Source organism: Nelumbo lutea, chromosome 3 (genome assembly GCF_056320005.1).
Source record: "Nelumbo lutea isolate HS-2025 chromosome 3, American lotus-T2T, whole genome shotgun sequence".
Lineage (NCBI taxonomy): Eukaryota > Viridiplantae > Streptophyta > Magnoliopsida > Proteales > Nelumbonaceae > Nelumbo > Nelumbo lutea.
Genome location: NC_142686.1, coordinates 49,377,598 through 49,392,914, shown reverse-complemented (window position 1 = coordinate 49,392,914; position 15,317 = coordinate 49,377,598). Strand labels below are relative to the sequence as shown.

Sequence of the window (15,317 nt, the reverse complement as noted above, 5' to 3'; positions counted from 1 at the left end):
ATTGGTGCCCGTGGAAAATTAGGGTATCTCACTAGGGAGGAGAAGAAACCTGATACAGACTCTTCCTGATGAGTGCAGAAGAATTACATGGTAATGTCCTGGCTGTGTAATTCTATGTTCCTTATATTGCAAAAAATTTCCTATGGGCTAATACTGCTAAGGAGATTTGGGATGAAATGACTGAGACCTACCCTCAGAAGCAAAATGAAGCCAGAACCTATCAATTAAGGAATCAGGTGATAAGTATGAAACAGGGAGAAAAACCTCTTGCTTTGTATTTCTCCATGCTGAAAACCCTATAGTAGGAAATAGATCACTTAGAAACTATGGTATGGGAAAATGTAAATGATGCAGCAACCTATCACAAACTGGTAGAGAATAGGGTTTTCGAGTTCTTGGCAAGGCTGAACCCTGAATTTGGCATTGCTAGGCAGCATATTCTTTCTAGGGAGGGTATGACACTCTCTCAAGCCTATGCCTTTGTCTCTGGAGAGGAGAGTAGGAGGAATGTAATGCTGAGACAGCCTGGGATTGACCAGTCGGCTATGGTTGGTACAACAAAACCTAAGCCGAATGGAGACAGGGGGAGTAGTGAGACTAGAAAGGGAAAATAAGAAGGACTTGGTGTGTGATTATTGCAAGAAGCCTGAGAATACCAGGGTCACTTGTTGGAAGCTTCATCCAAATCTTATGCCTGTCCAGATAAGGAACAAGAAGGGAAATGCAAATGCAGCCACTACAGGAGACTCTTGGGCCCCTCTTTCCCAAACTGATTGGGAATCCATTGAAGTAGCAGCAGTGATAAAAGAATTGGAGAGGTGTGGACAGCTTATGAGTAAGAAAGATTCACCTAGCTCTAGCCTCCCAAATGGATAGCAGAATGCAGGAGCCAACTACACCACTTCCTTTGCATATATAAGTAGTCCATATGCAATTGCAAATCTTGCATCCACTTCGAGTAAGGAGGGACCTTCCTGGATTATAGACTCGGGAGCATCTAAGCACATGACTAATGCCCCTACCCTTTTCAGTTCCTACCAATTGTGCTCTGGTAGAGATAGAGTCTCTACAGCAGATGGTTCACATATTCCCATTGTTGGGAAGGGGACAGTTAGAGTGACCAATGATATAACTCTGTCTTCTATTTTACATGTCCCTAGACTTCATACCAACCTACTATCTGTTAGTTCTTTAACAAAAAATTTGAATTGTTTCATGACCTTTCTTCCTGGTAATTGTGTTTTGCAGGATCTAGAGTCAAAGAAGATGATTGGGAGTGGTCGTGAGGTGAATGGAGTCTACCTTCTGGATGAGATTCCGAGACATCAGGGGCATCATGTTAGTAGCAGCAGTAGTAGTGGGTCAGAATCAGTGAACCAAATTATGCTTTGGCACAATCACTTGGGACATCTTTCTTTTAGTTCTTTGAAATGTCTTTTCCCAAAGCTGTTTGAGTCTGTTCAATTATCTACTTTGGAGTGTGAGAGTTGTCAATTAGGAAAGCATTGTAGACAGTCTTTTAAACCAAGTAATAAAAGAAGTACTTCTACTTTTAATATTGTTCACACTGATGTATGGGGGCCATATCAAATCCCTTCCATGGGAGGATTCCGCTACTTTCTCTCGTTTGTGGATGATTATACACGATTTTCTTAGATATATTTGATGAGATCACGTAATGAGGTTCCTAACTTGGTACGACAGTTCCACCAGATGGTTCTCACACAATTTGGAGTGAGAACTAAGGCTTTTAGATTAGATAATGCCAGAGAGTACTTTGAGAAGGACTTGATCACGTATCTCTTAGAACATGGTGTAATTCATCAGAGCAGTTGTGCATATACACCGCAACAGAATGGAGTTGCTAACAGACACATTGTGGAGGTGGCAAGGAGTCTTATGGTGTGTGCTCCAGTTCCTGTGCAGTTCTAGGGAGATGTAATTCTTACAGCCGTGCATTTGATTAACCATGTTCATTTACGGACTTTGGGGTTCAAGGTGCAATTTAGTCTTCTTTTTCCAGACGGGGAGATATCTCATATACCTCTGAAGATTTTTGGTTGTGTTTCCTTTGTTCACATTCTTGGCCCTCATCGCAAGAAATTGGATCCTAAGGTCAATAAATGTGTTTTTCTTGGGTATGCTCAAAACCAAAAGGGGTATTGCTGTTATGACCCAGTGTCGAGGAGCAGATTTGTTACTATGGATGTTACCTTCTTTGAATCCACCTTCTTCTTCTCGAGTGGTTCTCCTCAGGGGGAGAGTTTTGGGGAGGAGAACTCACAACCTATTCCTCTTCCTGTTTCTTTGGTGCCTCCATCAGTTTAGCCAGCACCTACACCTCCAGTTTCATTACCTGAGCCACTACGAGCAGCCTCACAAAAATATCAGCGCTGGCAGATGATGGTTGACTCCACACATCCTCAACCCACACCACTCTCTATCAGTCCTTCTGAAACTCCAGATTCGGCAGATACAGTTCCAGGTATTCCTCTTGAGCCTGAGCCTGTTATGTTTTCTGATGATAATGTTCCTGTCCTAACACCATTGTTGCAGCTGATCCCACTGACCTTGATCTTCCCATTACACTTCGTAAGGAGAAGAGAAAGTATACAGCCCATTGCATTTCACACCATCTTTCCTACAGTGCCTTATCACCCTCCTACCATGCTTTTCTTTCCTCCATGGATTCTGTGTCTATACCCAAGAATGTTATTGAAGCTCTCTCCAAATCTGAGTGGAAAATAGCCATGCAAGATGAGATGGAGGCTTTGGTTAAAAACCAAGCTTGGGAAATAGTTGATCTCCCCCCAAACAAGGAGACAGTCAGATGCAGATGGGTATTCAATGTGAAGTATAGGGTCGATGGCAAGATAGAGAGGTACAAAGCAAGGTTGATAGCAAAAGGGTATACTTAGACCTATAGTGTCGATTATCTAGAAACCTTTGCACCAGTAGCTAAGATGAGTTCAGTTCGTATCCTTTTATCTCTAGCAGCCACCTATTCATGGCCCTTGTTCCAGCTTGATGTCAAAAATGCCTTCCTCAATGGTGATTTACAAGAGGAGGTATATATGGACATTCCAACAAGTTTTTATGAAAATGTTGGTAAAGGAAAAGTGTGTAGACTCAGAAAATCTCTGTATGGACTGAAACAGTCACCTAGGGCTTGGTTTGACAGGTTCAAAGGGGCACTCATCCGTTTTGGATACACAAACACAGTCTTATCACACCCTCTTTGTGAAGAGGAGAGATGCTCTGGTGTCAATTTTGATTGTGTATGTGGATGATATAGTTGTGATAGAAAATGATCTAGAGGAGATTGATGATCTCAAAAAATCATTGTAGCAAGAATTTGATATCAAAGATCTTGGTGAGCTTAAATACTTCTTGGGGATTGAAGTTGCAAGATCCAAGCATGGGATCTTCATTTCACAGAGAAAGTATGTACTTGACCTACTATGGAAGACTGGAAAGCTAGGGACCAAACCAATAAACACTCCTATTGATCCAAATCACAGAATTAATAGTGTAGATGGTGAGTTGGTAAAGGATGTGGGGAGATATCAAAGAATGATGGGCCGATTGCTGTATTTGTGTATGACACGACCAGATATTTCTTATGCTGTCAGTGTTGTGAGTCAGTACATGCATGCACCTCGGGTTCAGCACTGGAAAGCTATTGAGAGAATACTTGCATATCTGAAAAAGCACCCTGGCAAAGGCATTCTTTTCTCAAATCATGAGAATCTAAAGCTAGAATCCCATACAGATGCAGACTGGGCGGGATGCTTAGATGACAGGAGGTCTACATCAGGAGTGTGTACCTTTGTAGGTGGAAACTTGATCTATTGGAAGAGTAAGAAGCAAGCGGTTGTGGCAAGGTCAAGTGCAGAGTATAGATTCATGGCTCATGGTGTCTCAGAACTTCTTTGGGTTAGATCTCTTTTGAGTGAGATTGAGGTGAAAGCAGAGGAACCTATGATGCTATACTATGACAATCAAGCTGCAATCAATATTGCCCACAATCCAATTCAGCATGATACGACAAAACACATTGAAGTTGATAGACACTTTATAAGAGAAAAGGTAACAACCGGAGAAGTTTGTTTGCCTTATGTCTCTTCAGAGTTGTAGCTGGCTGATGTTCTCACTAAAGGGGTGGCAAAGAACAAGCTTGAACATGATCTACGCAAGTTGGGAATGTGTGACATTTACTCCCAACTTGAGGGGGAGTGTTGAAGATTAATCAGTTTTATGATGTTTTTCTGAGTAGATGTTTTATGTTAGTTGTTAGATAGAAGGTGGGGACCACAGTAGTTATGTGAGTCCAAATTTTATTATGTTTTTGAGTGTTATATATGTTGTTTTATGTTTTGCCGTCCTATAAGGGCATAGCTGTCTTTGTACTGCTCTATTATTTTTAGTATAAATAATAAGTGAATGGGGCAACCAGATTATTGCTCTCTTTTCTTTTCAACTTCTTCTCCTTCTCTCTTCCTTCTCTCTTCAAGAAACTAATTTTCTTTCATATTTTTTAATTCAGAAGATTTCTACCCAAGGATTTCAAGTTATTAATCCATGCAGTATGAAGGAGAAGCACTAGAAAGCAAGGTATTAAATCTGCACCTTGGACAAAACTTAGTTAAAGTAGACCTATCAAAAAATGGTCACTTGGAAACTATTGAGTTTTGTAATTTTTATGCATAGAAAGTATGTGACAACAAATGCCTTTCTTACTGTAACTCTGTAAGCATATAAAATTTTCTTCAGAATTGGGTATAGGGGGACCTAATTTTTTTATTAATTGGGAGACCTAATTTCACCACATCCAACAAAAAAGAGAATGAAAAGAACAGAAAAACTAAATAGTTGAAGACTGCATGGAACTAGAAATATACCGTAGCATAATCACTTGCAATGAGATGAGCAGAAAGCAAACCTCCAAGGATCCGGATTGTAGTCTCAAAAACAGATACTGTTTTGTTCTGCATGTTGGATGGAAAATAGTCTCCAAGGCTCAGAGTTACAAACTAAATGAGCAAAGTAAAACAACTTCCAATAACATCGAAATTTTCTTACAACAGACAGACAATTGCAGAAGGCAGCACATTCAACATGAAAAAGGATATACAGAGGTGATTGCTAAAACTTTGTGCCAAAAGAGAAGTTAGGTCCATATCCAGTCTACCTCTCCCAAGACCTTGTATAACCAGGAGGTCCAGAGGCATTATTGGGTAGTGGCCTTTTGTGCTGATGCATTGCATGTGTTGATTTCCATGTTTTAGCTCTTTCCTAGGGTTGTTTGAGTATAAGAATAAATTATGAGGTTCGGTTTTTATTCTTTTTTCTTTTCTTGCACATTAAGTAACCTGTCAGTGGACATGCAGACTGTAGGGGTATTTTGTCCAGTTTTGCACAAACACGGACACATGAATCAGAACTGACATGTATCCAAGATTCTAACTCAGCAGATGAGAAAACATGACTCGTGAAGACATCTATGGAATAAGTATATACTATTAACATAGTTCAAATGTTTTTGAATTCTATGTATTATAGCTGCAAAAAAAGTTGTTTTTGTTAACATGTAATTTCAGTATGAAAAATGGCATTTATATTGTAACTTATCTGTTCATTTATGTCAATATGTCATATAAGCCAGGAGACAGGAAAGTTTTCTCCAAAAAACCATGGAGTGTCAGACTCCAATGCATGTCTAACATGAAGACAACATTAATTTAAGAAGTCCATGCAACACTAATTTTGCCCCTTTGCTATGTTTCAGTTGAGATTTCATTCACTCTTGGAGCCAAATCTTAGACAGCAATTTTATTCTGTCTCATTCTCCCTCTTTCTTGCTATTTTCTAACTATCTCTTGTATTCTTTTGGGATTGTGGTCAGCCCCATATCTAATCTAATTCTTTGTACAAGCTTTAGTCTTTTCTGCATCAACAGTTTTTGTTGGTCAAATTATTTACTGAAGAAGTCTAAATGACCTAGAGATCTTCCATTTGGCAATTATGATTTGAGGGTCCAATTCCTCTCACCATCCCCTCTATTCATAACGTAAATTTCAGCTCAACTCCCCTGCCATATGACCAAGATAAGCCTTCATTTTAGGCTCCTCATCCATCTGGATCTTTCTATCATGCCTCCTTTTTCCATATTCTTTGCCCTCCCTTAAACCCTGTGCAGGTCTTTTCTTTGAAAGAGATTTTGTGCAGCCCTATTCCCTCTAGAATTGAAGCTTTTCATTGGGAGGTTTTCCATGAGAAGATATAGCTGTCAATGGGTCATGTTGGGTCCCGGATAGGGTAGAACCAGTTCCAAACCAGATCCTATCAGTTCTGTAAAATCAGACCCAGAACCAAAGTACCAAACCGATTATTAATTGGGATAATCAAGTTTGACTCGATTATACTTGTCATCTATAATCACCTATAATATAACAACTCAGAACTTAATTTGAGAGTTGGAGACATGGAGAGGAGCTTTGCAAAGACTGGGAGATGGAGGAGAGTAGTGAAGGTTGAAGCTAAAACTTTTCTGTTCAAGAGTTTCAGAACCCAAGGTAGGATTACCATGAAGGCAAGGGAGATGAACATGGTGATGGTGCTGTTAGTAGGGATAGAAGTAATAGAATGGTTTCAAAGTTTCTTGGAAGAAGCTCTAAATCTGAGAAGAGAGGTTGCTTACAAGAGTACAAACATTGAGGCAGGAAGAGAGTTTAAGGCAGAGAGAAAACCAAATGTTAAGGGGCTATTTATAACTCTATGAATTCTTTGGAAGAGGGAAAAAAACAGGTGATATGTTTACCTGAAGGCAGCAAAATCAAAGGATGGGGGGAGATTTAACAGTGCTACAAGATTTCTTGAAGCAGAATGAACAGCAAGAAGCCCAGTTTTCCAACCAAGAACTAGTTCATTGACAAATCTGGAGAAATGGAGGCTATGGAGGAGGAGGAGGTAACTAAAGATGTTCAAGCAGTTTTTGGAAAGGAGATCCCAGAGTTGCAGGGTGATAGCCAACGGAGGAATGGAGGACTGGCAAGAAGTGGGTAGTTCAAACCAGGGAGCATCCACAAGACTGGAAGATAGTCACAGAAGCTTTGTTGAAGGAGTTAAAGTTAAAAAGTTCCATTATTACTACCCCTTCTGTGTTGATTTAACGGAAAATGAGATAGAAATAGCAGCGGTAAGCTTGAGAGGGAAGGTTCTGGCATAAGGTTGTAGGAAGTATTCATGGTCGTGCAGATAATGGTTAGGATACTGGTGTATCTTGGCAGGCCACCTTGAACTCTCCATGGAAGGCTATAATTGAGGTTCTCCCCCACTTTTTGAGCCTCATGAGGTATGACGTCTGTTCTGGTGATAAGGTTCTTTTCTGGGAAGGCATCTGGATTGGTAACTCCGCCCTAAAGGATCAATTTCCTTCTTTTTTTTCTATTTCTCTCTTTAAAAATGAACCCGTTCAAAGCTTTGTGTCCCTTTCTCATTCTTTGGGTTTTAATTGGAACTTGGGTTTTAGGAGAGACCTGAGGGATTCAAAGATTGATTGTGTGGCCATGCTTCTCAAGACTCTTGAACCTATTTGCCTGGACCCCTCTAAACCTGATGCGTGTGTTTGGACCCCAACTCTTTGGGTTCCTTCTCTTGTGCATCCTTCTTCTATTCCTTGTGTTCTGTGTCTAACCCCCAGTTGTCTTTTTGTAAGGAAATCTGGTCTAGACCAATTCCCCCTAAAGTGAGGGATTTTTGTAGGGAAGTGTCTCTTGGAAAGTTAAACACCTTGGACAACTTGCAAAAGAGAAGACCTGGTCTTAGTATTTCCCCAAACTGGTGTATACTAATATCCTGCCCCTTTGCTGTAGGTCTCTGGGAAAAGATTTTTGGTACTTTTGGTTGCAGATGAACTGAGCCTTCGCATATTAATAGCCTCTTTGATCCTACATCTTTCAGATAGCCTAACAGGAGAGGTAAGACTATGTGGCGATGAGTTAGGGCGGCTCTAGTGTGAGCAGTTTGGGAGGAAAGAAATGCTAGAACATTCAATGACAAGGAGAGAGATAAGGTTGCGGTTTGGGAGTGTCTACTCAACAGGGTTATAAATTGGATTAAAGCCTCTGACAATCTGACTATTTTTCACATTATTTTACTCCTTTGATGACCTATGGCGGAATTGGGGACTGATTGCAAAAGGTTCAACTGTCAAGGAGAAGCCTGTGATAGAGTGGGGGCCCCCTAAAGAAGGATTTATCAAGTTGAACTTTGATGGATGCAGCTTAGGCAATCCGGTCCCTCTGGGATTGGGGGGTATTCAGAAATGCAGATGATCACATTTTAGCTTTATTCTCAGGTCCAATTGGAGTAGGGAATGCTGTGAATGCGGAACTCCTTGCAGCCTTACAAGGAGTGGAGCTTGCTAGAGAGTTGAGCTTTGGCAGATTACTAGTTGAAGGTGACTCTAAACTGGTAATCGGGTGGCCAAGGGAACCAGAGAAAGCACCTTGGTAATTTAGGGGGGCTTTGTGAAGAATTAAATGGCTAACCACAAGCATTGAAGTGAGGTTTCATTGGGAAAGAAGATCATCAATGGAGTTGGTGATTATTTAGCTAAGCAAGGGGTACACAAGAATCAGTTATTCTGGGCACAGATGTAATTAGCGTTTTACTCTGAGGCTGCAGCTCGCGCCTCTGTGGTTGTAGTGTCCATCTTTGTACCTTTCTTTTGCTTCTCTTTAATTTCAATAAAATACATATCTTATCAAAAATAATTGCAGCGGTAAGCTTCAAAATAGGTTCTGGTATTGTAACAGTCTCAAGGTGGTGTCCTCTGTCTAACGCAGAAGAAGCTGGAGTAGAAGATAATATTATCGTTAGAATCATTGGGTTGCCTTTTCATCTGTGGAAAGAAGTTTTGAATCCCCTGTGTCATTATGCAGTGCTCAGTTTGTTGGCACTTTTGCCTACTGATCTTCACTCAGTAGTTTTAAAGCTAAATGGTGTCAAACCAGAAGAAATACCCAGAAAGGTGGAGGTTTTTACAGATGGTTTGTCTTATTGTGCGGTTGACAACCTCCATGGAAGCTTCATTCTGGAAGGAAGGTAGAAGGGAGGAAGATGACCAGGTAGAGAGAGATAGCTTACATGGCAGGCGTTGGCTCGTTGGGGCAGAAGGAATGGGAAATTACACCAAATTGGAAGAACAGAAGCTGTGCACAGAGAAATCAAAAAGGAAAAGCAGTGACAGGTGATTGGGCGTATGCTCAGGCACTGACTAATGGCATTAAAGAGGTTAAGCACACACAAAAAGAAGGGGAACTGAATGTAGGCTCAAAGATTGGTCGAGAGTTGTAGGGGTGAAGCAGACCAAAGAGAGTTGAGCCAGGTAGGAATAACAGTCCAAATCCCCCTGTGTGACTCTTTAACTAGTCACGTGAAGAAGTCAGGTATTAATGTGGGTACTGAGCCTAGTTGTTTGAAGCCTGAGAATACAGGCCTGATTGAAAAAATTGGGCCGAGCTTTAGGCCCAAAAAGGGAGAGGCACATGACTGTTTAAAGTCTCATGTGAATCAAGACAAAGGGCCAATGGTAGATGATTCTTCGGGTCCACAATTGTCCTCGGCCAGGGCTCATTGGTCAGGATTAGGTAAGGCAAACACAGTGGCTCACTCAACCTTGCAATGGATCCTGAGTTAGGAAAACAATGTGGTTCTCTAGAAAGGTGTAACCCAAAGTTTAACCAGCTCAAGCGACGAAAGTTTTGATTCAGATTCCCATGAATTGCCAAGCGTAGGCAGTGTCAATGAAGACAAGACTTTGGTTATAGAAGAAGTCAATAGTTTCCACACGGATGTTCTTTTTAAGGAAGATTTTGAAGTTGCTTTTGGTGAAGAAGCTGAAACGAGTTTGGATAGGACAATCAAGGCACCTCAAACAATGAAGGTGACGGAACCTGAAGCCAAAGTTGAGCAGGTCACTGTCCCTTTCTCAGAGGAGCCATTACATGTATTGAAGTCAGGGTGTCAGTACAGTGGAGCCTTTCTCTTCTCAGAGGATTTGTTCAGACTGTCCAGGAAGGGGTGAGCTTGGAAAGGCTAAATCCACAGAAAGAGTTGTTTCCTGTCCCAAGTACACTGATCAACAAACTCCTTTGTGTAACCAGGTTGACCCTTCTAGTCCAGTCATGGCCAGGAAAATGTTGTGGGCTCCTGTTCTTTGCCTCAAAAGCCAGGTACCTGTGTAAATTCAGTTTTGGTTACTTAGTTGGGTGTTGAGCCTGTAGTAGGTGCTTCTGTAGACTGTCCAAGTGCTCTGCCATTGCCAGAAGGGGTGGATAGAGGTTTATGGGTTGAGGAAGGAGAAGCAGGGGAAAGATAGGGAAGAAGCTAATGGAAACTGGGCTCTAATAGGTGCTTTCTTTGCAGAGCTTAAAGAAAAGGAAATAGTTGGAAAAGAGGAGGCAGGACATAAGAGGCTAGTGAAGTTAGAAAGGAGGAATTTTCCAGTCAATGGACGAGGGATTTCTGATCAAAGATGGAGATATCTTTCACAGATGAGGTTCATTGCCTGTATGGAGTCAACCTAGTGAAGGGCATATGACGCTTCTATGCAGCAGAAGTTGGGAATCTGTCTGATGCTTCTATGCAGCAGAAGTTGGGGATCTGTCTGATGCTTCTATGCAGCAGAAGTTGTAGATATGAACCATTCAAATGATACCGATGAAAGAAATGGAGGAGGGGCAGCCGGGTCGCAGAAAGGAGAGAAGAAAAAGTGGAAGGAAAAGGAGTGATGCAGGATGTGGCAACTCAGACGGAAGGTTTGGGAGAGATTAAATTTCCTTAATGCAAGTCTAGTAGAAAGGTTTGTTGGGTTTGAGTTGGAAGAAGAAAAGGTGGAATCTTGGGCGGGGTTTGAATGGGAGAAAGAGAGAGTTTGGGGTGTTTGAAAGCTGAATGGAGGCATGTTGTTATTAATGTTCCATTCTAGAGAAGATGCAGAGTGGGTCCTGAGTTTAGAAGAAAAGAAGAGCAGGGAGTGGTGGTTCCCAGCAGCAGGTTTGATTCAAGCGGGGCGAAGGAGGAGAGCAATGTGGATTGGGGTCCTCGGTATTCCTCCACATGTGTGGTGTCTCTTTACTTTTAAAGTTATTGGTAATTTTTGCTGTAAGTACGTGAGGTGTGATGATAGAAATAGATGTTGGAAGAAAATTGATGTGGCTAGGATCCTGGTGGAAGTAGATGACATCGCGATTCAGTGTCAGCATTTGGCAAATCATTATAATCAGTTCAGTTTGGTTCTGTTGGGTAGACCCAACCCATTGACAGATCTATGAGAATATCAATACTTTCAACTCTCTTCAAAAGAGATTGGCAAACTAGTGCTTATCCCCCAATTGGTGCATTCTTTGCAAAACTACTAATTAGACCTGCTATCATTTACTAATCTTTTGTCCATTTGTTACTTTGGGAATGGTTATTCTCCTTATTTGAGTGTAGTTGGATTTTCCTTTGGAAGTAGCCATCTTGTTCTCCTTATCAACATTTATAGGGCCACAGAAAAGAAGAAGAATTATGTAGAGGTGCACTAGAGCAGCAGTTGTTTGGACAATTTGAGATGAAAGCAATTGAATAATCTTTAAAGACCAAGAAAGTAGGAAGGTAGGGCATTAATTGAATGCATACAATAAGGGTGGCACATTGGATAATATCACTGGATGCATTCTCACCTTTCTCCCTTGATGATATTTTAAGTGGGGGAAGTGGCTGCAACCTCTTCTAAGAGGAATGTGAAGCATAGACAATGGACACCACTTAAAAAAGATTTTATTAGGCTCAATTTTAATGGAAGCAGGAAGCATAGACAATGGACACCACTTAAAAAAGATTTTATTAGGCTCAATTTTAATGGAAGCAGCCTCGTAAACTCGGGTCCTTCCAGAATGGAAGGTGTATTTAGGGATGAAGAAGGAAAAGCAAGGGCTTTATTCTCGGGACCAATTGGAGTTGGGGACTCTACAAGAGCAGAACTCATAGCTGTTCTTCAGGGGAGGCAGCTGGCAAAAGACTTGAATTCTAACAAGATAATCATTGAAAGGAACTCAAAAGTGATGAGCAGTTGACTGAAGAATAGTGAGAGAGTGTTGTGGTCCTGCAAAAATGAAGTCTGGAAAGTTTAAATGGCTGACAAGGAACACACATGTAAAAATACAACACGTACAAAGGTCGGCTAATGCATTAGCCTAACAAGGTGCTACCAGGGAGCAATTGTAAAGAGGAAGTCTGAGTTTGGGAATGATAGAATTTTTTACCCTCCCTAAGGGTCTGTAAGCTATGCACATATCCTGTTAATAATTAAAACAATTTTAACACTTATCAAAATAAGCCCCTCAGCCTTCTTTTGGAACATCTTTTAAATTGAAAAAAAAAAATGAAACTCCATATGGATTGTATAACAGTATAACTCCAAGAAAGCTCCTCCACAAAGGTGGGTACATGACCGATACGGAATAGAGTGAACATATGACTTATCAACAGGTCCCTTATTCAATGGACAGCTTGGATTGGCCACAAGAATCCTCCCATGTAGCAGAATTATATGACATCATCTAGTGAGTTTCCCTTGGAAAACATTTTTCATATGTCCATATGTACATTTAAGCATATAAACACGTATATTTAACTAAGCATGATTGTTTCAACAGTAACAACAAAAGATAGAAAGATAATTTTCACGGCAAAGTGTCAATATAGTCTGGTCCACACTGGGGACATGATGCATCTTTACAATTTAAGATTTCTGATAATTTATATGTTGATATATTTCAAAGTTTCAGGATCACAGAATTAGAAAATGTTACTTGTTCAAGACAGTAAAGCCAATGCAGCATATGAGGCACTTACAATATCAAAATGAAGGTTTTTACCAATCCATTCAACAGAGGCAGCAAATCTCTCACGATCGCCAAATAAGGCTAATGTGTCCAAGGAGTCAATCTGTTTTATCATGAATGATCAAAGCATATTTAAACAAAATTAAACTGGGAAAAAAGTTCAAACAAAAAAAAGATGGGATTATCTTATTACAAGTGTTAAGGCATAACCACCAAGTGTGTCTTCTCCTGTACATGTCAGAGGTCTCAACTCATCAAGTGGAAAAGCATGCTCCATGTAACCATCAAAGGCATGGTAGAACATTTCACGCACCTATAGGAAATAACAGATATATCACCAACTAAATTTCTCAGAAAGTTGTGAAGTGTAAATTTACAAGATATATTAAATAATAATCAACTACCATTTCATAAACAATTAATAGTGTATTGAACACACAGACAATACTGTTTAAGAGACATAAACTACAATATTAGTCAATATGAAAATATGTGTTATCATTCATCTAAAAAACATGACTATGAGAGTAGTTACGGTTTCTTTGTGTTTGAAATATTAGTTGATAAACTCCTTAAAGCACTCTAATCCACGGTATTTTCAGCTAACATCTTCAGTTGAACAGGAAAGAACAAAACCAAATACCCTGGGACCAGGGTGCATATGCTTTGGAACAAAAAAGAATAAAATAAATTTTCTCCAATAGATGTGTATCAACTTAAGCACATAATTAGATAGAATTTTATCGAAACCTTAGAACAAACACCAAAAAGAATTCATTAGTAGAAAACGCCTATGAGGGCGATTTCTCTACTAATGGATCTCTGTCAGTGTGTCCAGGAACTACGTTTTGCAGCACATAAATACAGTAAAATGGAATGTGGTAACAGGAATTATGTAGCCCAACCCAAGTGGTTGGGATCTGGAATATGGCTTTGTTGAGTTGAAACATTATAATAGATATGGTAAAGCTAGACTTTTTTCGTTTTGGCACGAAAACCTGAACCAATATCATGATGTATGCCGGGCCTTTCAATCATCTCATATGACGGTGAATTTAAGCATTAGGTCAGTTTAAAAGGAACTAGAGAACCCCACGATATCTAAAATCAACTAAAAAAAATTGTAAATGAGAGTCGACTGGTTATGTTAGTGAAAGTTCGCAACCTCGACCCAATGAATTATACTCTTAGCAAAAGGAAGAAATTCGAAGATAATCGACTGTAATAAAAGAACTACCTTCCGATACGTTCCGGGCCAAAAACAGATCAATCATGAATTTCAATCAAACAAGTTCCTATTTTCCTTACAATTAGAAATTCATAACAGTTGACCCTCTTAAAACTACCAAAATATCGGAAAAGAAAATGAGCTATTCTGGCAACATAGACAAGAAAAGGCACCTCGTCTCTAAGCTGTTTAGCTTCATCGGGAGTAACACCTTCTGCCACAGCTCTGTCGACAGAAATGGCAGAGAATATGAGAACGAATACGCATAGAATTGATGATGGCTTCAGCATTTTCACCGCTTTCTCCATTCCTTCGCCCCGTATTGGTTGTGTCAAACATCCGATTTGATTTTCCCGGTAGAGCTCTTGGCTTGGGGTCCTCCCGAGTTCCAAGCTTCACCGTCTGCGGCTGCGAAAAATCAGTGCGCCTGTGAGTCAGAAGCCGGATAAAATTGGTTCGCTACTCTCTCCAGGAAGCTGCAGCCGGAGAGATCTTTGTAGGGAATTGCCAGATGGCAAGATCAGTGATCGGATTGAACGTCGCCAGTCGTGATTTTGTTTGGATACCGGATAGGCGGTTAGGAATGATTTGAGAGGCCATATTATTTCGTATTTTTTAGTAGATATACTATGGGAAAAAATATTGGATAAATGTAAAAAACCTCCCTGAATTTTCTGACAATGATAAAGCCGAGGTTTTATTTTAACAAAACCTTTTATATATTTTTGAAAATTTTGCACCGACCTCCCTTACGTTCTAACTCCAAATGAAAAACATCAGGGTAATATACAAAAACTTCCCCTAATGTTTCTGACAATCATAAAAACCTCTCCTTTAATTTTAATTTAATAATAACTCTCCTGAACTTCTAAAAAATTAGATAAATACCTCCTTTCCATAGCTAACCTACACCGAAAATGTTAAATTGATGCATCCAATTTTCCCAAATTTTGCCGGTCCCCATATATACTAGAAAGGAATCCACCTCCCTATGTGTGTATCCGTAAAAACCCTTCAACAAAATTACCATTTTTACTCTTCAATAGTAGAAATAAAGCAAAGCCCAAACAAGCAAAGATATTTTCGTCACTATCGCACAATAGCAGAAGGAAGTGCCTTTGAACCATGTAACTAACCCATTGTACACTACACACCTTGTTTGTAGTGGTTTCGTAGCTGAATTTGGTGCCACT

The 15,317-nt window shown here is 40.2% G+C and overlaps 1 protein-coding gene across 1 annotated transcript in view; it reads right to left on the bottom strand.

Annotated features, from left to right (window-relative positions):
- The window catches only part of LOC148864857 (Glycosyl hydrolase family 47 protein), a 71,380-nt gene extending 56,498 nt beyond the window's left edge, over positions 1–14,882 (bottom strand). Inside the window, exons 1-4 of the mRNA XM_088978308.1 lie at positions 14,298–14,882; positions 13,090–13,209; positions 12,907–12,999; positions 4,902–4,988 (exon numbers count right to left, since the gene is read on the bottom strand). Of these exons, the coding sequence (XP_088834434.1) occupies positions 4,902–4,988; positions 12,907–12,999; positions 13,090–13,209; positions 14,298–14,432 (435 nt within the window). The 5' untranslated portion in view covers positions 14,433–14,882. The remainder of the gene's footprint in view (positions 1–4,901; positions 4,989–12,906; positions 13,000–13,089; positions 13,210–14,297) is intronic.
- Between the last annotated feature and the right edge of the window lie 435 nt (positions 14,883–15,317).